A 26,938-nucleotide genomic window follows, 5' to 3' on the forward strand; every position below is an offset into this window, starting at 1 on the left:
TGTGCCTGCCCCATCACACGCAGCCTGTTTTTCTCCGCAAACGCTTTACTTGTACACGTTTTTCATAGCAGATTTCTGCAAACAGGCTGGCGAAGGGGAGGAGGGCTGCTTCTGCACTAGAGTTGGGGGCGAGGGAGCCAACTTCGAGGGGTGCACGTGGTCTGCTGGCTGGCCCACGAACTCTGTGGGAGGGCGGAGGGGGCGTGCGGAGGGTCAAGCCGGCAGCTCCCCTTATAGACTGGATTAGCCTTTCTACCCGCTCAGTCCCACTTCTGCCAGTCCTGCCTCCTACCTGGGTACCCCACCCCTTTTTCGTAGGCTCCGCCCTACCCTTGGTCACGCCCCCGAGTGATCCCGGATTACTTCTCCGTCTGCCTGGTCCCGGTTTCTTGGGAGTCCAGCTCCCACTCTACTCCTGTCCTCCCCGTGTCGGCACCGCCTCCACTCCGCCTGCCCCGCCCCTATCCACAGCCCCGCCCCTCACCGCCCCGCCCCCTTTATCTGCTCTCACCGGCGCTGAGAGACCCTTGGTTGGGCCCAAGCTTGTGGCTGCTGGGCTGGCAGGACTTGAGAAGTCGGACGTTAGGGCGCGGGGCTCGTTTCTGCCTCCTGTTTTCTGGCGGTGTCTGCCTCGCCAAGTTAGGGATCTGAGAGTAGGGGCTGCGCGCACCTGGACCGGGCAAACCGGTAGGAGGAAAAGGAGAGATTAGTCCTGACAGCAGGTCCTGAGTGAGGGTCCCCCCCCCCCCTCCCCCGCCTCCAGCGGGTTCCTGCCCGGCCCGGGGCGCACCCGCTTTGTTTAGTCTGTGCAGCGAGAGCTCCAGCTCATTGCTGGAGAGGCCGCTGAGGCGCGCGGCCTGGCAGAAGAAGGTGAGGCCCCCGGGAGCGCCCGCGGAGCCGCTGTGGTCACGCCACCGGTCCTTCCAGCCTGGGTTCGGCCGCAGAGCCCGCTGCTTCTTGGTGTAGTAGCTTGAAGGAGAGAGTGGGGCAGCCTTCTCGGACACCACCTCCCCCAGTCCTCTCCATCTCATAGGTGGGGAAACCAAAGCAGGACAGGAAGCCACTTGTCTCTGGCCTGGGGTAAGTTGGGACCCAGGAAACTGACTCAGAATTCAGGGCTCCCGTCTCTGCGGCAGGAACTTCAGGGACCCCTGCATGGGGCAGAGTCTGCCCCTCCCCAATCCTGGGCCCTGAAGTTGGGGACTCTGTGCCTACCTCATCACTTCCTGCACCAACTTGTGGGGGACAAAGCCCTGGCTCATCAGCTTGAACAGAATCTCTAAGAACAGGGTCTGTAGGCCCTGGGGGTCATAGAACCGGCTGTTCCTCGCCTGGCCTGGGAGCAGAGATCATGGGGGAGGGTGAGGAGGAACCTTCCCCCAGGCCAGGCCATTCCCACCCACTGCCCTTGCTCCTTACCCAAGCACTGAGCCAGGCGGTAGCTGTCGGTAAGGACACCCAGGAAGTCTTTGAAGCTTACAGTTCCATCACCTGGGAAGAGAGAGAGGAGGGGGTCCTGGGGGCGCCTCCCCTGCAGAAGGCCTACACCACATATGCTTTAGGGTCTTGCCTGCAGTTCTTTCTGGACATCAGAGACTCCAGTCCCACTTCTAGCCAAACATCAACCCCAGCCGAATAGGGGAGAAAAATAGTCCTTGCCCTGCGGGGAGCCCCAAGTCAGGATGAGTATTAACACAGCAGAAGTGCTTAGGGGCTATGAGATAGATGTGTTGATCAGAGCAGGCTTCCTGGAAGAGGGGATTTAAAATAGGACCAGGCCAGGGATTCTGTGGGCAGAGGAGGCAGCCTCCAGGGCTAGAAGCGGGGGAGGACAAGCGGCCAGGGATGGGGGCACCCACCGTCCAGGTCTGCCTGCCGCAGAGCCTCACACATCTCCTGAGGGCTCAGCTGGATTCCCACGTGGCGCAGGGCAGCTCTCATGCTGCGCATGTCCACAGTGCCTGTCGGGCTGGGGCTGAACAGTTTGAAGATCTCCTGGAACGCTGGGGGCAGGGAGGCCAGCAGCAAGGTGAACCGCACACGGGGGCCCAGAGATCCACCCACTCCAAGCTCAGAATGGGACTGAATCACTCCAGGCTCGGGTCACTCCAACCCCTGGGGCATTACAGCATTTAAAGAACAGCAGTGGCTGCTGTGTGTAAAGTCCCCATTCAATTCTCATGTCCCAAACTCATGTTCGGATATGCCTGTGTGAAAAAACATTCAAAACTTATGTCAAAGGTCACACCAGCCGTAGGGGCAAGCCTGGGCTTTGGACCCTGGCAGTCTGGCTCTGGAGCTGGGACGCTCTGGGGCTCCAGGGGCCCTGCTGGCACCCGGCATGCAGTGGGCACTGAAAATTATTGATGGTGAGTAAAATGATTCTGCTTTGAGGGATCCTGCCACTATTAGGGCATGACCTTAGAGGGGACGTTGGGGTCCCCAAATGTAGAAGTGGTTCCTTCTACCCCTAACCCCACTGCCCCAGACCCCAGGGGGGTGGGGAACTCAAGTTATTTTTTTTCCCTTCCTTTCTCCCAATCTCCTTCCTCCCTTCCTCTTTCCATCCTGTCCATCCATCCGTCCATCCATCCACCCACCATCCAAATACCTTTTTATCCACCAATCCATTCCTACACACACACACACACACACACACACACCAGTAAGCCCTGGAATTGTAAAGATTAGCCAATTAGACTGGCATTGAAGGACAGTTACAATATGGTCACTAACTTCTCACAGTGACCCCAGCCTCTGGAGGAGGCAACCCCTTGCATTTAGGCTCCAAGCATTCCCTAATTTTCCACCCCCTGCCCACCCCCCCGCCCCACCTCCCACTCCTAGCTCTGGGGCCCTCACCTGCCAGCTGCCGGGGTGTCATGGGTAGCAGGTTCTCGTCTGCACAGCTGCTTCTGCTTCGGGTGGAAGAGGTTGGAAAGGCCTTTACACCTGCTGCAGAGAGATGCCAGGGCCAAGCAGGCCTTGCCCCAGACCCAGCACCCCAGGCCTTGTCTCCAGTCCCTGCCCTTACCTCTGAGACCCAGAACCTGAGCCAGACTGCACCAAACGGGTAGCTGCAAGGCGCTTGCGCTCCCTGGCCCTCGGGGAAGCCTGCTCAGCCCCTGTGGCCCTGATGGATGCTGGCTCCACCTGGGTCAGCAGGGCAGTAGGCTGCTGCGGCCTCCCCTTCTGCATCCTGCAGGGCTGCTCCTCTCCTGGGTCTGGTGGGAGCAGTCTTCGAGGCTTCTGTGGAGGCCTTGGAGGCAGGGAGAAGACAGGGCTGAGGGCCCTGCCCGCCCACCCACCCGAGTGCTCGGGCGCCAGGGGCCCTGGGACCAGGCCTGTGGGCGCTCAGCTCTACCTCTTTCCAGGACCCGCACACCAGCCTGCTCCCACGGTCCCCTATCTAGAGGATTCTGGGGGCATAGCTTGTACTAGCAGACCCTTCGCCAGCCTTGGTCACCTGTACGTTCTCTGTGCCGACGACGGGGCTCTTTTGGTCTTCTGCCTTCTGCTGCCTGAAAGGCAGAGTCACAGGGTCTGAGGCTGGTCCAGCGCCCCAGGCCCGCCGCCCCCAGGCTGGCTTTGGGGTGAACTTTAACATCTTTAGACAGGCGTGCGCTCTCTCCCTCACCACAAACCAGCTTCTCTTCGCCGGGGAACCTGCTGCTTTACTCTTTTGCGTCTCTGCCCGGATTAAGGCATCTGAGTTTGCGACTCCACTCCAGAAGCTAACACAGGCTGGCAGAGGCCCAGGGAGAAGCAGGCCTCAGAGTCCCAAAATCAGGGCATGGGAAGGAGGAGGATAGTCCAAGGTGGGGCTGTGGTCCCCCTTAACCCAGGTTCCCCGGAGGGAAGGATCTCTTCCTCCAAACTATGCAAGTTTACAAACCACAGTTTACAGATACTCCAGGAAGATGCAGCCCAATGGTCATGTGACACTTCAGCCAGGCCCCTCCCCAGATACCTCTGCATCTTCTCTTTCTCCCTGTTTCCAGTCTCCTGCCGGCACCCCTTCCCTCCTCTGGCCCTGGCCCATTCCCAACTGTTCACTCCTTCCTAATCGCACCCTCCTAGGCCCTGGGCACTCCCCTACTTGGCCCCCCCCCCCCCCCAAGGCAGGGCAGGCTCTTGAGGGCCTGCAAGCCTGGGCTTTCACCTGACAGGAGCCCTGGCATCAGCAGGTCTGGAGTCTGACCAGGGCCCCAGCTATGGCTCCGCCTCTCCCTTCCCTTTCTCCCTGACTGCCCTTTTCACACCCATGTCCTTCCCCACATTCTGAATTCCCTTCCCTCCTTTGCCGCCATCTCACCTCTTCCAGACGCTTCCCCACATTGCCTGTCCTCCCCAACGTGGGGAGGCTTGTGCATTTGTGTGTGCATTTATTGCGTGTGTCTGGCTCACAGGCTTGTGCACACGGCATGCGTGGGACTGTCCGTGGGCGGATGTACGGATGTGCGTGCCTGTGTGATGTTAGGGGTCAGCGGATGGGGGTGCGTGTGTGCGTGTGTCTGGACCGCATGGGGAGGTGCGCCATTACGTACGGGCTCTCCCCTACATTTTGAGACACCTCCAGCTCAAGGCTGTGGCCCTGGACGGCCAGTCCTTTGGCTGCTCTCTTCCCTTCCTTCGAGCCCCTGGACACCATCCCTTCCCCGAGCAGGAAGAACTCCTTTCAGACTCACCTCCTCACCTGCCCAGCCCACCTCCAGGAGGCTCTCTCCTAAGATGATCCCATCATGCCCCTGCCTCTAGGCCAAGAGGAAGCCCCACATCATGACCTAAGAAGCCTGAAGCCTCAGAGAGGGCACCGAGGCCTCCCTGAGACTGGTCACGAGTCTCTGCTGACCAGCTGAGAGCTCTGGACGGGTGTGAGTGAGGTGAAACAACCCGTGGGGAGTGAGTAGGGGCCAAATAGGGCTGGCAGAGCCCTTGGGGGTGGGTTGGGCAGGTGGGGCTAGGGTAGCTAAAAAAAGGGGAGGGGGTGGCATCCCTAAAAAATCGAGACCAGGACGCCGCGGCTGGGTGAGCTCACTAGTCCGGGAGCGTTTGCACAAAAAGTCTGAGCCGGGGACAGCACTGGAGGCTTTACTGGTTTTGTCTAGTCATTTCTCTGGGGAAGAGGGGGACGACACCTTAAAATGGATTTTCAGCAATAATGGACTCCCTTTCCTGGTTCCTGGCAGTGAGCTGCAACGTAAAAGAGAGAGTGTCACTTGGGGCCCAGTGGGAAGGTCCGGGAGAGGGGTGATCCCAGAGGCCTCTGCGAGGAGGGCCCTGGGGGTAAGAGGGCCTCTTCCTGCTGCACGCTGATGGGCAGCTGACCTTCTGTTGTGTCTGTTTGTCACCGGGAAGAAAGGGGTGCTGGAGAACCCTGTTCCCTCACATTCCAGTCCACGGTGGGTCCCGGGCCCAGGGCCATCAGGTTCTCAGCAGGGCAGATGCTAGCCTGAGCATTTCTGACGGGGGTGACCAAACTTCCTAATGCTAGAATGGCCCTTCCCATTTCGAGCCCGGGTCGTTGCCCGAGCCCAGGAGTGCTCACCCTCCATGGTCCCCACGCCTCCTCCAGCCCTGGCCTTGGCACTTCGCCTCAGTCCACCGGAACCCTGTTTCCAGCAGCCTTTATGAGGTCGCTGAGATTGCGACATCACAGGCCACCCCATCCCCTCCCCGGGGCCCCTCATTCCACTTTCCCAGCTGTGTGAAGAGCGGGCCCACCCACACGTCCTAGCCCACACCCTGTTCTTTTGGGAAGCTGTGGGCCAGCCTCGCTTACTCTTCCACGGCTCCTTGAGGCGGAAGGGATATGGTCGGTGCCTGGAGAAGCTTCACTTCCCCCTCGATGGTGGCCCTCTTGACCCCCGGCTTGTTGAAGTCAAGGTAAGAGTGGGGGAAGCTCTTGTCTTCCTGCTTCCAAGCTTTCTGTGGCTCCCCTGCTTCGAGTGGTTTCTCTAGCCATTCCTTAGCGAGCTCTTCCTTCTCCGGCTGGTCCACGGCCGGTGGGACGGCAGGATCTGTAGAAGGCGCCTCGGCCTTCTGCGCTGGAGCTTTGATCATATGCTCCAATTTGGGCAAGTCCATATTGCTGGAGGAGGCCACGGCCAAGGAAGACGCAAAGTTGATCAGCTCTGCCAGGCCAATGGCTGGTGAGGGACTGGGGGAGGCCGGGTGGGGATCCGGTGGCTGCTGGGCGTCTGCGGCCGGAGGAGCTGGCTGGGCGTGGGGGCTCTGGAGCTGCTGCTTGGAGCACGTGGCACCCTTGAGGTTGGACTGCTGGTCCTGATGGCTGGTGGCCTTACCTGTACTCTTCTTGTCCAGCTGCCTGCCGACCGCCTGCTGCAGGCTATGTTCGGAAGCCTGGATGAGTTTGTCTGCCCAGAAGAGGTGCTTGGAGGTCTGCACGCGGATGGAGCGATGGTTGGCGGACGCCCTGCCCTCCTCGGCAGCACTCAGGTAGCTGGAATTGGACCTCACGCTCCACTGGCTGATGTCCTGCTGCGGGAAGGGCTGGAGGAACTCTGTCCTGTACTCCTGCTGCTCAGGGTCCTTGGGCTTTGGCTCGGGCTCCAGCTCCACTTTTGGCTTAAGGTCCAGGTCCTCTTTCTGCACGGGCTTCAGTTCTAGCAATTCTTTCTCCGGCTGAAACATTTCAAATGAAGCCGGGGAGGCCCCTGGCCCTGAGGTCCTCCCTGGCGCCAATTCCCTGCCCCCCTCTCCTGCCTTCCTCCCTACACTGCCCTACCCCCTCCCTGCTTGCTTCCCCCCCCTACACGTGCCACTTTGCAGAGACCTCCCTGGGGCGGGGAGGCGGGAGGGTGGCTGTGCGTGAGCGTGCCCTGTCCAGGGTCCCAGGCTTGTCAGGGATTTGGGGAAGACGGGCCTTAAAGAATCCTGCCCCTTACCTACCGCCTCCCCATAAGAGGTGCCCCCGCCCACTGTTACCTCAGTCTCCTCTTTTTCTTGTGCCTGCTGGAACTGGTGTTGGGTTATGGTGCCCCTACGACGGAAGGAGACAGAGTGGATGACAGGCCTCCGTGGGGTGGGTGGGATGGCTTTAGGAGGATGGAGGTCTCTGGGGGCCTCAAGGCCCCCTGCCTCGCCCCCTGGCAAGATGCCCCCGGCTCATCCACTCCCCTCACTGTCCCTGCATCCACCGGAGAGCTATTTCAGACATTAGTGGGTTTAGGAAGTGCCTGGAGAGCTTGTCAGGCTGCCCCCTGCCCCAAAGAGGGACCCCAGTCAGTTGGAGGTGAGGCCCAGGAGGCTTCATTTTAACCAAGTGTTCCAGTGAGTCAGTGTGGCCAGTGCCCAGAGGCTGGCTCCCTATAGAAGGAGAAGCTCAAGGACAATGCCCTCCTCCTGGCAGATCTGAAAGGCAGAGGTGTGTGTGTGTGCACGTGTGTAGGATCCCCTCAGTTCTTGTTGGAAATTTGCTGCCATCTGGGCCCCTGCCCTCAGTGCTCAACCACAGGGACTCCTTCTCCTTCTTCGGGCATCTGCCCACCCTCACCTCAGGTAGCTCTGTCCTCAGAGCAAGGCAGTGAGAAGGCATCAGTCCCCATCCATGTCCCCCAGTGTGCCCCGCCACCCCTCAGTCCTTCACTAATGTCAGGGGCTGGAGGCAGGAGAAGAAGCGGGGGTGGTAGGACTCCCCCCACGACCTTTTGGCCTGGATACTGCCCCTGGGGAGATTTTGGAAAGAAGCAAGATGGAGGGAGATCCTGGCTTGGGGGGGCGTAGTATACGAAGACTTGGCGGTGGTGGCAGGGGTAAGGGTTGGTGGTCCCGGAGGGTGGGGGACTGGCTCTCACTGCGTCTCCACAATGTCCACTGACTCCTTGCCACAGCAGGGAAATCCATTGGCACCTGGCAGGGAGAAGGAAGTGAGGGCAGGGGAGCTGCAAGCGGGGACAGTCCCAGGGCGGCGGGGGAGGGGGGGGCGGGTCTGGAGTCCAGGCAGGTGTCTGCCTCCCTCCCTGTCCCCCATCTCAGCCCATTCACCCTCCGCTCTCCCATTCTGCCCCTCGGCTCCCTGCTCTCCCCACCAAGGTCACCAGCCCCGCGCCCCACATTTGCTCCCCTCCACACCCGAATCTGCCTTTCCTGCAGCTCTCCCCGATCCATCACCGTCCTCCACGAGGCTGCCCGGGCATTGTGTGGGGGCACATTCTCTGCTTTATCTCAATTGATTCAACAAAAAATGAGAAGAGGTTCATTGGCCCAGGGTCCCTCAGCTGATAGTTGCTTTTGTCAGGAACTGGATGCAGATTTGACTCCAGAAACTCTCAACTCCTCTGTCCTGCATGCTTTCCTACCCAGGAGCCTGTAACTGCATGGGACCACCCCCTCCGAGAACCTTCCTCATCTCCCTCCATTCCTGCCCCTCTGCCCCCTTTTCTCCACTCTCTCTGGCCAGGCTTCAGATCTGCCGCTCACCCTAATCCCGGCCTCTCCTACCCTGAAGCCCTTTCTCTCCTCCAGGCTCCTCACTCCATCACATCCTGGGGTCACCCACCCCCTACTGCAGGCCGAGGTTCTCACCCTAGGGATTTGATCTGAGGTGATGCTGACAGCTATTTGATTTCTGGGGTCCGATCACCTCCTACAGAAGAGGCTGAGCAACGCTTTGGGGAAGGTTCCCCCACCCCAGTCATTTCCCTGGAGGCTCGCATCTTTTATGGAGGAAGCTTGTTTTTCATCCTCTGGGGGGTAGGGGCACCAGGCTGTCCCATTCTCTGCTCCCCGGGGTAGTAGATGGGGGTTGATGGTGGAGTTGTCATGGCAGTGGGAAAGCTGGGTCCCCCTGAGCCTGGAGTGTGGCAGGAAATGATGACCTTGGCTCTGGCCGAGAAGAATTGCTCCCAAGATTATATCCAAAGGATCAGAATGTGCACGGCTTCTTCCTAAGAGATGTAGAGGTTGGTTCTGTGGCTGGGATTTGGGCACATCCATGTTCCTTCTGGGCCTGGGCATCACTTTGGATCACCTGCGTGGCCGGGCTAGGAGTGTACTGCCACAGAGGGGCTCCCAAGAGCCAGCTCAGTGGTCTCTTCCACATCTTGCACCAATTCAACTGCCACGTTCCCTTAGTTTCCTCCCCACGTCTCCGTTTCCAACTCCACCTGACCCCAGTGCTGCTGTTCTCCCGGCCTCTCACCTCAGAACCTTTGCGCGCCCTACAAAATTTCCCTGGACAATCTAATCAACAGCCACAGCCTAAACCGTTCCACGAACAACAACTGGGGTGTGGCTAGGAAGCGAAAGTGTTATGGTGTGAACCTCACAGCAGCTCTCGGGGTTGGAAACAAAATTCTGAGGTTGGCTCAACTTGGGACCTCTGTGCCCAACTTGGGAATGTTCTATTAGGGATTCAGGTGACATTCTGTAGTATGTGAAATAATTTCAATTTCCAACTGCTGGTTGCTAGTATTTAGAAATGTATACCTGGCTGGCTCGGTTGGTAGAGCATGTGACCCTTGATCTTGGGTCCTTGGTTTAAGCTCCATGATGGGCATAGAGATTACTTTCAATGTGTGTGACACAAGACAGTTTTACTTCTTCCTTCCCAAATTGGATGTGTCTTATTTCCTTTTTTTGCTTTACTGTACTGAGAATGTTCTGTACAATGCTGAATAAAATTGAGAGTGGACACCCTTGCTTTGTTCCTGACCTTGGGGAGAAAGCATTCAGTATTTAAGTATACTGTTATACTTAAGTATAACGTTAGCTGTAGCTTTTCTCATAGATCCTCTTTATCAGGTTGAGGAGGCTCCCTTCTATTTCTAGTTCACTTAGTTTTTAATTAGGAAGAGAGGTCAGATTTTGCCTGATGTTTTTTCTGCATTTATTGAGATCATTATATGGTTTCTCTTTTGTATATCTTTCTTTTCTTTTCTTTTCTTTTCTTTCTGTTCCTTCCTTCCTTCCTTCCTTCCTTCCTTCCTTCCTTCCTTCCTTTTCTTCTTTTTTTCTTTCTTTCTAGTAATCTCTGCACCCAATGGGGGGCTTGAACTCATGACCCCAAGATCAAGAGTTGAATGCTTTTCTGACTGGGCCAGCCAGGCGCTCCTGTTTTTCTTTCATAGTCTGTTAGTATATTATATGTTATATATAACATGTTATAGAATATGAACAATGTTATATTTTATTCTGTTAATAATTCTTTTATATTGTTTATGGTGAAATAAATTATTTTTTTTTTAATTTTTTTTTTTCAACGTTTATTTATTTTTGGGACAGAGAGAGACAGAGCATGAACGGGGGAGGGGCAGAGAGAGAGGGAGACACAGAATCGGAAACAGGCTCCAGGCTCTGAGCCATCAGCCCAGAGCCTGACGCGGGGCTCGAACTCCCGGACCGCGAGATCGTGACCTGGCTGAAGTCGGACGCTTAACCGACTGCGCCACCCAGGCGCCCCGAAATAAATTAATTTTTTAATGTTAAAATCAACCTTGCATTCCTGAGATAAATCTCATTTGGTCATAGTGTATTATCATTTTATACATTGTTGAATTTGATTTGCTTACTTAAATTTATTTATTTAAGTAATCTCTACACCCCATGCGGGGCTCAGACTCATGACGTTGAGATCAAGTGTTGCATGTTTTGACTGAGCCAGCCAGACTCCCCTGCTTTGCTAACTTTTGAAAAGAAATTTCTCATGATGTTCGTGAAATATATTGGTATATAATTTTCTTATATTGTCTTTGTCAGGTTTTGGTATTAGAATAATGTTGGCCTCATAGAACGAGTTGGGAAGTATTCTGTCTTCAATTTTCTGGAAGAGTCTGTATAAAATTCGTATTCTTTCTTTCTTGCATTTGGTAGAATTCACAGGTGAAGCTTGTGAATGTGGGCCTGGAGTTTCCTTGTCCGTTTCATCTAAGTTGGCAAATTTATTGGCATAAGGTGTTCATAATATTCTTTATTATCCTTTTCATATCTGTAGATTCTGTAGTGATGTCACCTTTTTCATTTCTCATATTGGTAACTTTTGTCTTCTTTCTTTTTGTCCTGTTCAGTTTGGCTAGAGACTTATCAGTTTTGTTGATCTTCTTGAACTGGACAGAGATATATCTGGTTCCTGCCTGGTCATCCTAAAGTGATACCTGCCAGGCAATCACTCCTGCAGTCACAGGTTCCCAACCAGCTTTTTATGATTTCACTCTTAAACATGAACAGTCAAGCATCATCAGACATTTGACGAAGCTACCCATATGCAATTGACAGAGAAAGAGAAAAGGTGATTCTAGAAGACCAGAGGTTATTTGGGAGACAGAAAGGAGCTTTAAAAGTATTCTAAAATCTTAAGAGATTCTGAGATGTACATATTCAACAATATATGTTGCAACCAAAAAGCAAGAATAGGATGCTATTAAAAAAGAATTAGGAAAAGAGCTTTTGGCAAAAAGAATCGGAAAATAAAACAGAAAATCTTCCCAGAAAGTAGAACCAAAATATCCCAGAAAGTGGAACCAAAATATCAAGTGAGAGAAAAGGACCAAGAGACAGTCCAATTCTGAGTCATAATAAAAAGGAGATCCAGAAAGAATAGAGAATATAGAAAAGAAAAATCAAAATTTCTCTGAACTGAGTGATGTCATTGGCTTAAAAGGGTTCAGTGAATGCTCAGCACTAGAGATATCAAAAGATCCTTGCTGTGAAAGTTCATTGCACTAGGAACAAGGAATTCTTAAATGCTTCTAAAGTGGAAAAACCAGTCACCTACAAGGGGAGGGGAACTGATTATATAGGCAGCAGAGTTAACAACAATGGTTGCCTTTAAAATTCTGAGGAAAATGTTTTTTAACCTACAGTTTTTTAAAAAATTATTTTGAGAGAGAGGGACAGACGAAGAGAATCCTGAGCAGGCTCCACATTGTCAGCGCAGAGCCTGATGCAGGGCTCAAACCCACGAACCGTGAAATCATGACCTGGAGTCAAATTCAAGAGTCGATTAACTGAGCCACTCCTAGTGCCCCTAATATATAGTTTTATATCCAGCCAACTTATCATTTCAGACATGGAAGGACTCAGGAAATTTGCTTCCTCTTTTTTTAGGAAGTTATTTGAGAATGTGCTAAAACAAAATACAGGTGTAAAACAAGAGACTTAGGAAGGAAATAGTGTGTCCACCCCAGGAAAGCAGCTAAGTCCTAGGATGTTAACTGTACAGAGGCAAGAAGATGAAGGGTTTGAGGCAGTAGATTTCTGAAATAAAGAAAATCTTATAGAATAGTTGACTAGATGTAGAGGTTGGTAAAAACTAAGACTATGATACACCAAAGAATATAAACAAAGGCAACTAGAAACTCCAGGAAAAACAAAAAATTGTATGAGAAAGAAAAGGTCATTGTAGTACCTTTCCTGGTTCTGCAGTAAACAGTAGTTACGTAGTCACAATAACGTAAGTCCTGTTTACTAATTTTCAACCCTCAGAAGCAACATATAAATAAAATTTGGAAAACATATTTGTGGCTATAGGGCAGTGTAAATGCTACCAACCTTGATATTGAAAAAGTAAAAATACAGGTTAGAGACACTGGGAGGTGAAAGGCAGGGAGGAAAGCTGAAGGGAAAGGTAGGGGCACTAAGAACATCTTACTATGTGTGATATCAAAAGATACTGTCTAAAGTGATAAAAAATAAATATAGGAGTATATTAAACTTACAAAGGCATCAGCAGATCTAAAAATAATGTTGGGAGGATGGGGGCAGGTGGATCCATTAGAGCAGGAAGGTGATAATGTCTAGCACTGATAAACCAAGAAAGAGTCTGGAAGTTTGTAGAAAGATAAGAAGGTAATTAGGCAGAAAAACAGTTCAAATGAAACAACTGTGGGTACTCTGAGTGAGACCAGGGGTGTGCTATAGGGAATACTTGCTTTTCATCACTGAATAAGCTCTTCAGTACTATTTAATATTATGCACGTGGTAAGGGCCAGGCAGTGTTCTAGGGGATACAGTGATGAACATCCAGTCTCTGCCTTCTGGAGCTTTCAAGTCCGTGGCTTAGACCACAGGAAAGCCTCCGATCTCCATTTCTTATTCCCTCTTCTCCTGAGCTCTCAACTCAAATTCCAGTTACCGATTGCACATTTCTCCCTAAGGGGACCTCTCCCTTGTCAGAGCCTTAGATACCTCCTGTCTCCGAAATGTCCCTTGTTTTCTGTTGAGATGACGCTCGGGGCTTACTGCTTCCTGGAGACCTTCAGGACTCCACCCCGTGGCCTCTCTTCCAGTCTCGCTTGCCCTGCCCCTGCAGACCTCTGAGCGCAGGACCTCTTGCTGACCCTTCATTAGAGATGGGCAGAGTGTGTGGGTGGCTCACTTTGATTCTTTGATGCCCCTGCACACAGAGTCTGCAAGGTGGATGGTCGGCAGAAGTCTGTGCAAAGAAATGCATTCCTCATCCCTCTCGCCCTGCCAAACCACGTGGCCTGTCCTCCATTTTTTCACAAGTTGACACCCTGCGTTTCCAGACTCTAGTGTGACCAACACAGTTCTGCATGCCTGACCCGTCTTCTTTCCCAATCACTCAACTCCTGATAAGCCCCTCTCCCCGATAATCCTTCATACTTTTGCCCAAATTAGGAACCTGGGTTATTTGTGACCCCCTCCCCCCCCCTTCCCCAGTTTTTGACCTCCCTACTTCTGACGTTGACCTTGTGCAGGTCCCTTTCTCCACCCCCACTGCCTCTCCTCAGCAACCAACACCAAAGTCAACACAAACCTAGCAATTACTACCCACTGACACTTCATGTTGAGTGCTTCCTGTATGTTCTATCCTCACAGCCACTCTAGGCTCAAGCGGCCGTGACTCTCCTTTCACAGATGAGGAAACTGCACAAGCCACACAGCTGTTAAGAGCAGCACCATGACCTGACCCTGGGTCTGACTGGTTCCAAAGCCCACGAGGCCCACCACGGTGTTTTTTGCAATCTCTTTAGGCTTCTAGTTGGAGCATTGCAGCCACATTTCCCTCCAGCTCGGGCTTCTTAAAGACCTCAGAGTGAGCCCGCAGCACCACACCTGCCTTCCGTCCCATCCAGACTACAGAGTGGCTTCAAAGATCCTGTGTCATCTGACCTCTGCTCTCTTTTGGCATCTCCTGGTATCCAGCCCCAAAGCCCGCTCCCCCAGAGCACAGCAGGCAGGCCCTTTTGTGCCTGAGTGCCTTTGCACAGGCTACTTCAGATACCAAGAAAGTCTCTCTTCTGGAAAAATCCTACTCACTCCTGACAGGCCAACTCACGTCTCCTGAGTCCTCTTCTCTGTGACGCACCTAGCTGTCTAACCCACATTTTAATTTTTAGTGAACTCATCAGACTCAGGGCCTAACACAAGGGCTGAAGGGGGTGCCGTAAATGTCACAGGAGTGATTTAAGGTGTCTGCATCGATTTGTTACTCCACAAGTTTGGGAAAGGGGGAAAGCGCTCTGGTTGTTGGCTCTTGGCACATTTTTAATGCTGGCCCGTGTCCTCCTGGGAGAGAAGGTCCCAAGAAGGCCCCCATTTCAGTGGAAACCGCTTTGCCCGTTGGTACAGAGAAGAGTGCAAAGGACAAAGGAGGTGCTCAGTATCTGTTGAAGCCCACTGCTTCTCCCTGCAAAGGCTCCAATCATCAGGAACGACTGAAAGGGATTTTAGGGTCATCAGCAGTTTGGGATAATTCGTGAGTTGTTTCCTGGGCACAAGGCCACTCTTGGCGTGTGCCCAGAAACCCCTTCAAGATTCTGCTGAATCTGTGGCCTGTACTCCCAGGTGCTCATGTGAGCCCTGGCGCACAAGCTTGTGCACCGCGCAAGGCCCAGGCCGGGCGTGGTAGTCAGAGGGCGGAGGACTGTTGGCTGGGGTCGACCTTCCTTCTAGGCGGTCCGGGGCTTTGGGGGCAGGGGGGAGGGGCCCCGGGCCGAATCCCCGCCTCTGCTCCGCGCCCCGCCCCTCCCCCTTTCCCCGCCCCGCCCGCCTGGAAAAATCCCTCGGCGCCCGGCCCAGCCGCGCGCCAGCCCACTCCCACCTGTCACCCCCATGCTGACCGAGGCTCTGCCAGCGGGCTGCTGGCTGCTGCCCCTCCGCCTCCAGTGAGCTCTTTGGTTGGGGGTTGGGGGGGGGGGGGCGCCGGCGCCTGTGATGTCGCCGCCTCTGTGATGTCCCTGCCGCGACCCTCCCGCGGACAGGGAACAGCGCTCAGGATTCCCGGCTCACGGGCGGGGCGGCCCTTGGGAGGTGTCCTCCGGAGAAGGCTGTCCCACCCCCGCAGCCCCAGCCCTCTCCAAAGACGCAGGACTGCTTGGCTCTTCCCAGCAGTCCCAGAGAGGGCCGCGACCGGTAAGCTTGGATGGCCTTTGCACCTGCCTGGGGCACGCGCACATACTTGAGCAAGGATTCCGGGGGTGTGCAGCCAGATTTGACAAGGCACCATGTGCTCAGCGCGGCCTGTGTGTGTGTGTGTGTGGGGGGGGGGGGGGTGGAATTCATCCTCAGACAGGAGCCCACTCCTGGCAAGTCAACTCTGGTCACTCAGGGCTGGGAGTCTAGGCTGGCTCCCGGTTCTGTTCCCTGGAAGCCAGGCCTCAGGGACAGGAGTGGGTGGGGCAGTCTTTGTTCTGGGCTCCTGGTTCCCCCCCTCCCCCCATCCATGTCAGGCCAGGGACTTCCCTACTGCCACCAGGTGGGGCATCTTGCCTAACTGGTCTGAATAGATAGGCCAAAAGGAGGCCTGGAAGCTCCCACTGGGAGGGGGAAGGGGGAAGAGTGACCTCGCTCAAGGGTTGAAAACAGTCCTTGCCCACAATAAAAGGGCAGACCTGGGAAGATCCCACCAAGAAGGCAAAGGGAGGCAGCGGTTAGGATCTGTAAGTAGGTTCTGTAAGTAGGCAGGTGAGAATGGGGACAGCCACGGCCTAACACGTTTGTCGTCACCCCAAACTTTATTGCTTACAAAGAGTTCTCTACAACCTGAACTCTGCAGTACCAAGGCTGGAGATCTTCACGTCCTGGGGGCTGGGGGTCCCTCCATGGGGAGGAGAATTGCTCGATGTGGATAGCTGGGCAGACGCCGCCTTGGCAAGACACGGGGACGAGCTTCTCCCAAGGAGGGATCTCAGGGGCCACCCCTCACCCCCAGAAGCAGAGGCTGGCAGGCCCCCACACAATGATTCACAGTTGATTAATGCTACATGAGTCCTGATCAGCACCCCCACTGAAGACAAGACAGGGCCGGGGCAATGGGGTGGGGGGTGGGGCTCATCTTAAAGAAAAACGGAGGTTTGAGGGGTCGTGCGCGTAAAGACAGGTCAAGACTTGAATCCCTTCACCCCATCTCCTGGCCTGCTTTTGCGCGTGCAGAACCACTGACCTGCCCTCCTGGAGGGCAGCCGTGAAAGTGCTTTGAGGTCATCAGAGTGCAAAGTGCAGTTGGCAGTTGTCCCTGGACGAGGGGCAGGGCGGGGCTGGTGTGAGTGTGATGCTGGGGCTGTGTCTCAGGAAGCTGGTGTGCATGATGTTCCAAGCCGTGGCCGGGAGGAACGGGGGGTGGGGGTGGGGTGGATGGGGGGGGGTGCCTGCGGCTGCTGCTTTCTCACACATCTGCCACACCCCAGCTCCAGACGGCTCCTGCCAGGTAGGGCTCCCGTCACCCTTCACTTTGACAGATGAGGGGGCTCAGTGCCAGCCAGTCGGGAGCAGTGCTGGGGCTCAGAGCCTGCTGCTCTGGGGAAGACTGGTGGCCGGCGGCAAAGGGACATGTGCTTGGGGACTGAGAACCATTTCACTTAAGACACCTCTGGTCCTTGGCTGAAGCGGAGTTCGGCTCAGGACCTGTCCTGCAACAACATGACGAGCATGTTCTCCCTGGGAGACTTCCAGCGTCCGGCCTTCCTCCCTCCCTGACTCTGGCAGAAAAGCTGCTAGGTCTAAAGGGGGGTTCGATGGCCAGGCAAGGGGGTCAGAGGGCTCCCCGCTAATCCGGGGGTGGGTACGCCTGCCGTCCCGCTCCTGCATTGGACCTGGGTGTGGGTCCTGGGACACTCCACACCCTCACACCTGCTTGGAGGCTGAGGGGCTCGCCCACCCCTCCCTGACCCAGGCCGGAAGCTGCTCTATCCTGATTGCCAGCAAGTGGTCACTGATCTAAGCAGGTCAGGCCAGCTTGTTTGGACCAGAGCAGAGAAGACCCTTTTGGCTCCCCATGGGGAGCGGCCTCCTGCCTCCCTCCTCCTCCTCACATGGGCACCGGGCGTTCTCTTGGCAGGGTCAGGCAGGACACAGCAGATCCTGGGAGGCATTCTGCTCACCCCTAGTCCCACCAGTGAAGCCACAGGGTGGCGGGTCCCTGGGAGCAGGCTGAGCCCGTGTGTCGGGGGCGGCACTGACACCAAGAAGGCAGGCCGCTTCCGGTGGAGCAGAGCCAGTGGTGGAAGGCTGGGTTAGGGCCTGTTCTCCAGGTGGCCATGCTTGACCCTCCAGCTCCAGGAAAAGCTGCCATCAGGGGCCAGGGTGCACTGCAGGTCGATGCCCGAGTCTGGCACCTCCATGTCATAGCGCACGGGCCGCCCGTCCTTGGTCACCAAGCTGAAGGCTGCGGCTGGGATCTGGGGGCAGAGCAAACCAGCAGGCCTGAGACAGCAGCATGGGGTTTGGGGGCTGCCCAGAAGTGCAAAGCGGAGGTCTCTCTCCAGCCAGGTGGGTTGTCCCGAAGGCATACTCTTGCCTTTCTTTCTGGAGAATCTCAACCAGCCCAAGGGTAGGTCCTGGGGACCCCTCAGTCACCACCGCGGGGCTTGCCCTGAGCCCTTGGGGGATAACTGAAGTCAACTATTCCCTACAGTGCCATTTCTACTTATTCAAAAGCCTTCCCCCTGGAGGGCTGGGCCAGGTACACTGACTTCTGGGACTCTGCCTCTTAAGTGTGCACCTGTCCCCTTACCTGGCTGCTGATGCCTGTTGCGATGTCCCCCACCTTGACCCGGTGAAACTCCCGGATGTGCAGGTGTTCGCCGTTGAGAGACTGTATTTGGATTTTCACACCTAGAAGGCAGGCAAGGTGACCGTCAGGAGAGAGGCTGCTGGCTCTCTGTGAGGAGCCCCACGGAGAGGGACGCAGGATGGCTGTGAGGAAGCCGATGTGACATTTAGGCTGGAGTGGCCCTAATGTTCTACGCCTGCTAGCTCTTCCTGGTAATTTTCTGTCAACATCTAGAATTTGGCCTGCACAATGCAAAGAGCTAAGGTTGGCTCTTATGGGGAACTAGTATTCCAACCTGCACACAAAGCAAAAAGGAAGTGGAAACAGAGACTCTTAAATTAGATTGTGGGCAACTTAGGCTGTAATGTCCCCTCAGTTGGGACAGCCGTCGGCCAGGCCACGGGGGCTTGATGCCATGTGTCACACCGGCCCTGGTAAGAGTGGGAGCTGATGAAACCCTCGTTCTATCAAAATCACGACATAGCCTACGCAGCCACCCTTGAAAACAAGTCCATGTATGTTTTCTTTCTTGTCTTAATGACTTTAAATCCCAGAGGAGGATCCCAGCAAACTTGTTGCGGAGTTCTTGATCAAAATGCTCACAGGGTCGGGGCACCTGGGTGGCTCAGTCGGTTAAGCGGCCGACTTCGGCTCAGGTCATGATCTCCCGGTTCGTGAGTTCGAGCCCCACGTCGGGCTCTGTGCCGACAGCCCAGAGCCTGGAGCCTACTTTGGATTCTGTGTCTCCCTCTCTCTCTCTGCCCCCCTGCCACCTGTGCTCTCTCTCTCAAAAATTATAAATAGACATTAAAAAAAATTTTTTTTAAATGCTCATAAGGCCTTGTTCCTCCTGTTCCCCTTGGAAGGCATTATTTACTTCTTGACGCTAGGCCAGGAGAGACCGCTCTGTGCCCCACAGTAGGGGCCTTCTAGAACTCCATCGGCAACCCATGAGGGGCCAGGTCCTTCACTGACTGCCCCACCAGGGAAGGCTCTGGGGCAATCAGGGCCTTTGCTCTAGACCGACTTCATGGCCAGGCTCCTCCAGTCCGGGCGCCCGGTGCCTTCCTCTCCCTTCCCCCGCTGCGCCAGGAGAAGGGGGACATAAACTGCCTCGGACTCCCTCGTCGCAGGCCGATCAGGTGCTGTGGGGGCAGCTGGGCAGGCAAGTATTGGGGTGTACCATTGAAGTAGCTTGGAGTGTCGGTGGGCCGCCCCCGTGCCAGCACCATGTTCCAGCTGGAGCTGCGAGCCTCTGCCTGGCTGCTCCATGAGTGCACACCGGAACTCAGGGTGTCCCGCGAGCTCTGAGAGGCCTTTGACGGGTTCTGAAACAAGAGGGGCGCAACTCAGGCCCCCGGGCTTGGGGAACCATCTGTGGCCTTGATGGCGCTTGGGGCGGAAGGGCTCGGGGGCGAGGAACCGCTCGTGTCCCGGGCTGGAGCGTGGCCCCACTGGGCACTTTTGGGGCTAAGCTGGGGTCTGGAGGGGGCGGTGAAGAGTACTTCCAGGGGGCCCCAGGCCCAAATCTCCATCCCCACGATCGCGAGTAGCCAAACGGCTCCCCAGTTCCCCAGGTGCGTTGGAGACGGATTGGCTCATCCTGAGTAAGTGCGACACCCTGCCCCGGGGGGGAGCCCTTCCAAAAGGAAGGGGTGACCCCCCACCAGCCTCCCTTCGCCGCTGCTTGCACACAGCCCCTTCACCAGCTGGACACAAAGCTCCGTGCCCCGGCCCTGGGTCCCCGGCCGGCTTACCTTCTCGCTGTCGTCTGACAGAGAGAGGCTGTCGACGCTGAGGCACGAGAGAATCTGCTCCTGCTCCTCCAGTGAAAACGGCTGGGACAGGCTGTTCAGAAACAGTTCTGGAGAGGAGGGCAGAGGACGGCTGTGGAAGACCGGGAGTGGCCCGGCCCGGCTGTGTGTGGGGCTGCACGGACCGCAGGAGCTGACCTCTGAGGGAAGGGCCTAGAAGAGAGCCCACGCTGGCTGCGCAGGGGATGAAACCCGGGCCTTGGGGGAGGCTCAGGTCTGTGTGCGGGGACCCAGAGGTCGCAGCCGTGGCCGCCCATACCTATTTCCAGTTGTTGCAGCTCCTGCTCTGGGAAGGTCGCCTTCCGCTCCGCCGAGCTGGGGTTTTTGGCAGGGGCCGGGTCCAGGGAGGACAGAGGTAATGGTTCCCATGTTCCAGACTCCTCCTTGCCCCAGTTGAGGCTTGGAGACTTGTTCCGCTCTGGGGGTTCTGGGGGTAGAGGAGGCTGGAGCTTAGGGGCCCCGCCTGTCGTGTCCTCGGTTGGCTGGGGCCCCGGAGCCCCAGGTGAGAGCTCCCTCGGCTGGGCCTGTGGCGTCCGGGGAGAGTGGCCTTGGCTGGGCGGCGGATGGGCTTGGTGTGGCGGCGGATGTCTTGGCTCTTTATACTCTCCCCTCCAAGGGCTCCTCAGACCTCCCACTACAAAACAGAGCACAGGCGGTGAGGTGGAAATAGGCCCGGCCAGGTGGCCCTTCCCGAGCAGAGGGCTGGAGGCAAGCAGTGACGGAGGGCTCTTGCCCCACTAGGGGACGCTGCGGTCTCGGAGGCGGCCTCTTCCGTAAGACGGCCTCCCACAGTGGGAACAGGATGGTATTTCTGTCTTTTATTCTATTTTCCTTCTAGGTAACCATCACAAATTTAAAAATGCCAGAATTGGCTCCAGAGAAGGACTTTGTAAATGGTAAAGATTTAAAAACAGCTCCGAGGTAACACCAACTTTGAGTTCCCATCTACACTGGCCTCCTTGACCACCCGCCCCGCCCCGCCCCCATCTCTCTTACCCCTTCTTCCCTTCTTCCCCACACTCCACGCTTTCTCTGGAGTGGGGGGGGGGGGCAGTTCATCTATGTTTTGTGGGAGGGGGGGCATTCGGGATCTCTCTCCTGCTTTATTTATTCCCCTTTCATTCCCATAACCACTGCCTCTCCCCTGCACCGCCCACCCCCCTCCCCCCCTCCCCCGCCCCGTGACCTTCTATTATATTTGCTGTGTCACTTTGGGTTCGATCGTGTTCTTGCAAACTGTGTGTTGTTTTTATTTTTCAATATCTCGTTTACAAAAAAGGTATTGTGTTCTAGGCCTCGCTCTGTCCATCTCCTTTTTGCCCAGCACACCACGGTTTCAAAATCCAGCCAGGTTGCTCTGTGCCACTGGGTTGCTTTAACTGCTGCGTGGTGCTCCACGGGGCCCACCCTGCCCACCACCCTTGCCTCTGGCCTTTCCAGTCTCCCAGCCAGGGACCCGCCACTGAGCCTACTCCTCTCCTGCAAACGACCCTGCAGTGCGGGCCCTCCGGCATGTCCCAGCGAGAATCTCTTTGGTGCTGGGTCGGTATGGGCCGTGTTGACTCTCTCACCCCTGCAGCCAGTGTGGGGTTCTTACCATGCTGCAGGGCCAGGCTGACCTTCCTCCACAGCTCCACTGCAGACGCGCGGTGCCCAGGCTCTTTCCTTAGCCCCTCCTGGATGGCCTGGGCCGTGAGAGGGGCACAGGACGGTGGGATCTCCCTCACAGGCGGTGGCTCGCTGGCAATCTGTGGGTCAGAAGGCAATGTGTGTGGCCTGCCCCCACCCCCACCCCCCCGCTCACTTCCCAGCACCCAGAGTACGAGTGGAAGACAGCCCTGACCTGCCATGAACCTGAGGAGATCCCTCACCTGGGATGTCCCCTTGGGCCCACCGATCTGGGTGGCAAGTGTTTTAGTGAGGCTCCCACGTTTACGATGAGGCCTCTTCCTGTTCCCATCGGCCACGGAAGAGCAGCCAAAATGGGGACCGCCCCAAGTCTGCAGCCCCGGGCCCGTGGGCCTCCTGGCCCTCCCGCATGCTGTCACTGACCTTGAGGCACAGTGGCCCTCTGAAGTACTGGGTCCAAGGGTGGCAGCCGTTGAGCATGTGAAGCATCATACAGCAGCTGCTCCACACGTCCACCTTGGCATCACAGGGCTTGCCCATCACCACCTCTGGAGCCAGGTGGGTCTCTGTGCCAGGGATGTAGTCCCCTGAGGGGGTGAGGTGAGGCGGAAAAGCCAACCGTGAACTCTGGGGGGCAAGAGCCTTGGCAGTGACCACACTAGTCAATTCCCGGGATACCTTGAATTTGTCTTTGTTAACGGGCCTCAAGTAGAGAAAAAGCCTCCAGCTCAAATCTGCCGGGGATGAGCTAAGTCAGGGGCTCCCCTGGAGACTGGCACAAAGAAGGCATCACCCAAAATATGGGCTCTACCCATTGGCCCAAACTCTTAGACTGCTTTTTAACACTGGGGAGGGGCCTGGGCGTTCGAAATTATGTGGCAGGAGACTAATTAATGGTTATGATGTTCCCGCAATGTTAGCAAGTGAAAAAAACAAAAACAAAAAAACAACCAAACAAACTTCTAGGCAGACTAGAAGGATCGATACCAGATAGGAAGTTGTTTTCCCCACTCTGGTGATCTGTATTTTTTATTTTTTCTTAGTTCTACTTTCTGCAAAAGGTTTTAGAAAATAAATTATTTTCATAATACAGGCAGGTGTCTGTTTTCAATATACATCTTCAGAATGACCAAGATAGTCCTCTAATGATAGAGAATCACTTAAAAAAATTTTTAATGCTTTTTATTTTTGAGAGAGAGAGGGTGAGCAGAGGAGGGGCAGAGAGAGAGAGGGAGACACAGAATCTGAAGCAGGCCCCAGGCGCTGAGCTGTCAGCACACAGCCTGACACGGGGCTGGCACCCACAAACCATGAGATCATGACCGGAGCCGAAGTCTGGCACTTAACTGACTGAGCCACCCAGGTGCCCTGTCAGAGAATCACTTCTAAACGGTTTTTGCCTAGGGTGCCTGGGTGGCTCGGTTGGGCGTCTGACTCACGGTTTCGGCTCAGGTCATGATCTTGCAGTTCGTGGGTTCGAGCCCCACACGGGGCTCTGCGCTGACACTGTGGAGCCTGCTTGGGATTCTCTCCCTCTGCCCTTTCCCTGCGCTCTCTCTGTCTAAATAAATAAGAGGTTGATTTTCCTTTGGTCAAGAGGAAATAACCTTATGCAGAACGCTATAAATGAAAAAAGAGCAGAATTGTGTTATAATGGCCTTAACGAGGTACAGGAAGAAAAGAGATGGAAGGAGTGATCTACAATGTTTGTGATTATGTCTCTGGGCAAGAGGAACAGGGTAGCTCCTTTTTCCCTCCTCTTCTACACCACTTCACTCTGTAGTTGCTAAATATGTCACAATGGATGTGGCTTACTTTACTAATCAGAAGATTTAAGTTAAAAACAGATGCTTCTCCAGCTACAGAGCCCAGGCCTCTTGGTCAGCCCTCGTGTTGTGCTTCCAGAAACTGTGCTCAGAGGCCCAGGACGGCTGAGGCCACAGGCTGGGAGCCGAGCCACCCAGAAAAGGCTGGATGAGAGGCAGCCAGCCTTTCCGTTCCCTTCTCTGTGTAGCAGGAATATCAGAAACGAGGACCCGATACTCATTCTTGCATTTAAGCGTAACAAAAGCTTTCTGCTGACCTAGGGTTGTTGATGGGCTGAAATACTGTGGTGGACAAAAAGGGTTCACACCTCTGACTGCTATTACAGAAAGCACAGGAGAAGGCTAATGCTTCGTGAAGGCTAGTGGTGACTGTCATCGTGGGGGAGGGAGGCAGGAGGCGGGGCTTACCCGTGAGCAAGGACTTCCCCAGGCCATCGGGTTGAAGGCACACAGCATGGCCGAAGTCACAGAGGGCTGCACGGCTCCCATCGCTGGACAGGAGCACATTGTCAGCTGCCAGGCCACCCCAGAGAAGAAGAGGAACAGGTGAGTCACTCCAGGCCCCAGCCCCATCTGGACCTCCAGGGAGGCAGTTTCTGGCTGACCCTACATGACAGCTGCCTGCTTCTGATTAGTTTTATTAGTCATAAGGAAGGGAGGAGGTTTATCAGTTCGGACTAGAGGCAGGGAGCGGGCGGATCTCTGAGGTCTGGGGACAGTTTACTCCTGGGACACTGCCACTCAGCTCTGCTGCCCCCACCCTCCCCCAGTGGTCACCAGTGCTTAGGAACTCCATCTGCAGTTCTCTGCAGGCACTGCCCACTGGCAACTAGGGTGCCGGGCTAAGGGCCTGGGGAACACACTTCCCCCTCCTGCCAGCACAGCCCTGCCAGCCTGACGTGGGACCTGCCACTGGGGACGGTCAGGCAGGCCCAGAAGATCTGGGAGGAAGTCAGGCAGGTTGAGGTAAGGAAGGAGGAGGCCGCTGGGGACCAGGGCGGTGGGGGCACAAGCCTCACCTTTGATATCTCCGTGCAGAATCCTTCGGGTATGAAGGTACTCCAGCCCTTCCAGAGCCTGGCCTAGGTAGTAAAGGGCCCGGTCCTCCGGCAGACAGCCCTTCTGCTTTATGAGCTGACCCAGCGAGCCACCTAGGAGACCAACGGCCAGTCTTTACATGGTGCATTTCCAGGCCTGCAAGCAGGCCACAAGCAAAGGCCTTCAAAGGGCAGGTGGTGGAAAGTAGGCCTTTCCGGCTGATGTCGCAGGGTCAAGAGATTAAAAATGGAATAACTGGGGACCAAGGTCAACCCTTGGCTCTGAACCTGGCTCCTTACCTTCTAAGAGTTCCATGAAGATGTTGACCCAAGGACCTTCCTTCACAGCTCCATACAGAGGGACGATTCTGGGTGAGGTCAATCCTGCACATGCCATCAACTCCTCTGCCCGAAACACTTCGATGCGCACCTGACAGGGCGCAGAGGTAGCTGTGAGTCAGGCTGAGGGACAAGGGCTGGTTCCCCAGTGCCCCTGCACAGAGACTGCTGATGTTCCCAGTGACGATTCTGAGGCCAGGCAGGGCCCTGGTGGGCCTACTGGAGCCACAGAGACTAAACTGTATACCCTGAGGGGTCAGGTTCAACATCCAGTGCTTGGTTAAAATTCTGCACTGCTGATGTGTGTGGAAATACACGGAATCACAAAGACTACAGCCCTTATCCAGGCTCCTGGCACGCTGCCTGCCCTCAAATCTGCCAAACACAGAACTTTTTTTTTTTTGCCCCAGCCCAAATGTCTGGGCCATTTCGAGGACATGAGACCTTCTGTTTATCAACATGCACGTCTACTCTTCAGAGGCTGGGTTTCCATCTTATCTGTAGCCAGAGCCGATGGCAGCCAAGGATCCTGGCTCTGTCAGTGCCTCTGGATCCTCAGCACATTTCTCAGCTCGTAATTATTTGTCTTTCCCCTGAAGGCGAAAGTGCCCATGTAGACGGAGCAGTGCCTGTTTATTCTGTTTGCAGCTGTTTCCCCGGGATCTGGGCAAAAGGAGGCTTCTAACGGGAGGGGTTTGGCCAAGGTCCCTCCCATAGGGACCACCCACTCCTTTGTGTAGGGATGAGCACGGCAAGGCGGGAAGAAACAGGCCTAGGATACAATCATCCTAGACTGAGACTCTGGCTTGGCCATTTCCAAAGGTAGAGTGTGTCCCTTAAGCTGTGTTTCCACGTGCAAACGGTGATGACAGTGGCATCTGCTCCCGCGTAGAGTGAGGATTTGGAGGGATGATAACCCAGCACTAGGCCTCGCAACCAGCGGGTGCTCAGGAAATGTTAGCTGCCCCCTTCCTCCCTCCAGCTCATATAAGAGCAACTTATTAAACACTTAGAAGTCCTAACAGACACTTGTCCTCTCCTTTCCGGTTGCCACTGGTTCTCCTGTTAGTCTTAACAGGTACCACCAGGGGGCGCCGGTGGCAACAAAACCAGCCTGGAAGAAATCACTCAGGACCTGGCAGTCTGGCTTGGAGACATGCTGACTTGGCAGGAGCCCTGACGATGTGGGGCTTTTGGACTTTCGCCTATCAGTGGAAAATGTCTCTCTTCTGGTTACAGAGTATCTGGTCTGGTTAATCAACTTGCAGAAATTTTGACTCTTTGTCAGCGTTTCCAGCTCTGAACCTGAGTTGGAATGAATTCACCATCAGGACTCGTACTAGCAAAGGTCTTTAACTCTCGGGCTCCCAAACGGAGCTGAAGCAGTTTGGGGCACCCCAGAGGACTTGGCAGGGTGCTGCAGGATGTTTTTCTTTCTTTCTTTCTTTCTTTCTTTCTTTCTTTCTTTCTTTCTTTCTTTCTTTCTTGTTTTTTTATTTTGAGAGAGACAGAGAGAGCACGAGGGGGAGAGGGGCAGAGAATCCTCCGAAGCAGGCTCCACGCTGCCAGCGCAGAACTAGACGGGGCTTGAACTCACGAAACCGTGAGCTCATGACCTGAGCCGAAACCAAGAGTCGGACAACTTCACCGACTGGGCCACCCAGGCGCCCCCAAGATGTTTTACTTTTGAGGGGAGCAGGGATGATGGCTATCTGTGGGACACCGCGTAAATTACTCCCTCAAGATAGTCCAGTTTCAACATTAGCTTGCGCTCCATTCTTTCCATGTATCTTTACGAAGCTAGGTTTTTGGAGCTTGCGGGGATACAAGTACTTGGGGGGGGGTGGATAGGAAGCAGGATATGAAGCTGAGGATGTCTGATCTGATTTCAAAATTTTGAGAAGTTGTGCAGTGCCCAACGAGGCATACATCCCGTTAGTAGTTATGATTAGGAATAGAAGGAAATTTCCTTTCAACTTATGTGTATTGTTATTCAAATGACTACTAAGTTGTTAGGAAAAACACTATTTGACCTAATTACTTTAATAAACGGAACTTTTAGGTATTTGTTTTGGCCTGGGGTGTCATGAAAAATTACTGACACTTGGGGCGCCTGGGTGGCGCAGTCGGTTAAGCGTCCGACTTCAGCCAGGTCACGATCTCGCGGTCCGGGAGTTCGAGCCCCGCGTCAGGCTCTGGGCTGATGGCTCAGAGCCTGGAGCCTGTTTCCGATTCTGTGTCTCCCTCTCTCTCTGCCCCTCCCCCGTTCATGCTCTGTCTCTCTCTGTCCCAAAAATAAATAAACGTTGAAAAAAAAAA

General features: G+C 55.0%; 2 protein-coding genes and 2 long non-coding RNA genes across 7 annotated transcripts in view; 1 reads left to right on the plus strand and 3 right to left on the minus strand.

The window, feature by feature from the left end:
* Window positions 1-25: 25 nt before the first annotated feature.
* SPATA32 (spermatogenesis associated 32) lies at window positions 26-15,811 on the minus strand. Of its 3 annotated transcripts, none has more exons than XM_045489258.1 (12): window positions 15,026-15,352; window positions 7,818-7,872; window positions 6,949-7,003; window positions 5,783-6,645; window positions 3,035-3,259; window positions 2,863-2,915; window positions 1,860-2,003; window positions 1,420-1,491; window positions 1,216-1,336; window positions 791-969; window positions 512-670; window positions 26-182 (listed from the first exon to the last, which is right to left on the minus strand). In XM_045489258.1, exons 1-12 carry the CDS (start codon window positions 15,036-15,038, stop codon window positions 46-48), a joined length of 2,076 nt encoding a protein of 691 aa, XP_045345214.1. In that variant the 5' UTR covers window positions 15,039-15,352; the 3' UTR covers window positions 26-45. The 3 variants fall into 3 exon arrangements, with proteins under 3 accessions (XP_045345214.1, XP_045345213.1, XP_045345215.1); XM_045489257.1 differs by having other exon boundaries at window positions 2,863-2,918; window positions 15,026-15,350; XM_045489259.1 differs by lacking the exons at window positions 26-182; window positions 791-969 and having other exon boundaries at window positions 527-670; window positions 2,863-2,918; window positions 15,026-15,811.
* On the minus strand, window positions 3,466-5,717 carry LOC123603858. The gene is made up of 3 exons (XR_006715072.1): window positions 5,549-5,717; window positions 5,139-5,193; window positions 3,466-3,521 (listed from the first exon to the last, which is right to left on the minus strand). It is a non-coding gene; the product is annotated as an uncharacterized LOC123603858 (long non-coding RNA).
* On the plus strand, window positions 5,774-14,067 carry LOC123603859. Its single transcript, XR_006715073.1, has 3 exons — window positions 5,774-5,886; window positions 6,325-6,459; window positions 13,956-14,067. It is a non-coding gene; the product is annotated as an uncharacterized LOC123603859 (long non-coding RNA).
* Window positions 15,812-15,927: 116 nt separating the features above from the next.
* Window positions 15,928-26,938, minus strand: part of MAP3K14 (mitogen-activated protein kinase kinase kinase 14) — a 43,956-nt gene continuing 32,945 nt past the window's right edge. For both annotated transcript variants that reach the window (XM_045489255.1, XM_045489256.1), the window contains 10 exons: window positions 24,581-24,710; window positions 24,263-24,394; window positions 23,652-23,756; window positions 21,841-22,004; window positions 21,386-21,536; window positions 20,048-20,422; window positions 19,732-19,838; window positions 19,158-19,302; window positions 17,936-18,036; window positions 15,928-17,600 (listed from right to left, as the gene is read on the minus strand). In XM_045489255.1, coding sequence (XP_045345211.1) covers window positions 17,436-17,600; window positions 17,936-18,036; window positions 19,158-19,302; window positions 19,732-19,838; window positions 20,048-20,422; window positions 21,386-21,536; window positions 21,841-22,004; window positions 23,652-23,756; window positions 24,263-24,394; window positions 24,581-24,710 — 1,575 coding nt within the window. In that variant the 3' untranslated portion in view covers window positions 15,928-17,435. The remainder of the gene's footprint in view (window positions 17,601-17,935; window positions 18,037-19,157; window positions 19,303-19,731; window positions 19,839-20,047; window positions 20,423-21,385; window positions 21,537-21,840; window positions 22,005-23,651; window positions 23,757-24,262; window positions 24,395-24,580; window positions 24,711-26,938) is intronic.

Source organism: Leopardus geoffroyi, chromosome E1 (genome assembly GCF_018350155.1).
Source record: "Leopardus geoffroyi isolate Oge1 chromosome E1, O.geoffroyi_Oge1_pat1.0, whole genome shotgun sequence".
Classification (NCBI taxonomy): Eukaryota; Metazoa; Chordata; class Mammalia; order Carnivora; family Felidae; genus Leopardus; species Leopardus geoffroyi.

Bases quoted from the DNA above. Each gene is read 5' to 3' on its own strand.
- SPATA32 (XM_045489257.1), bottom strand. The intron at 6,646-6,948 runs GTAACAGTGGGC...GAAATGTTTCAG, and splicing joins AAGAAAAAGAGGAGACTGAG to CCGGAGAAAGAATTGCTAGA. The intron at 970-1,215 runs GTAGGCACAGAG...CTCTCCTTCAAG, and splicing joins TTGGTGCAGGAAGTGATGAG to CTACTACACCAAGAAGCAGC.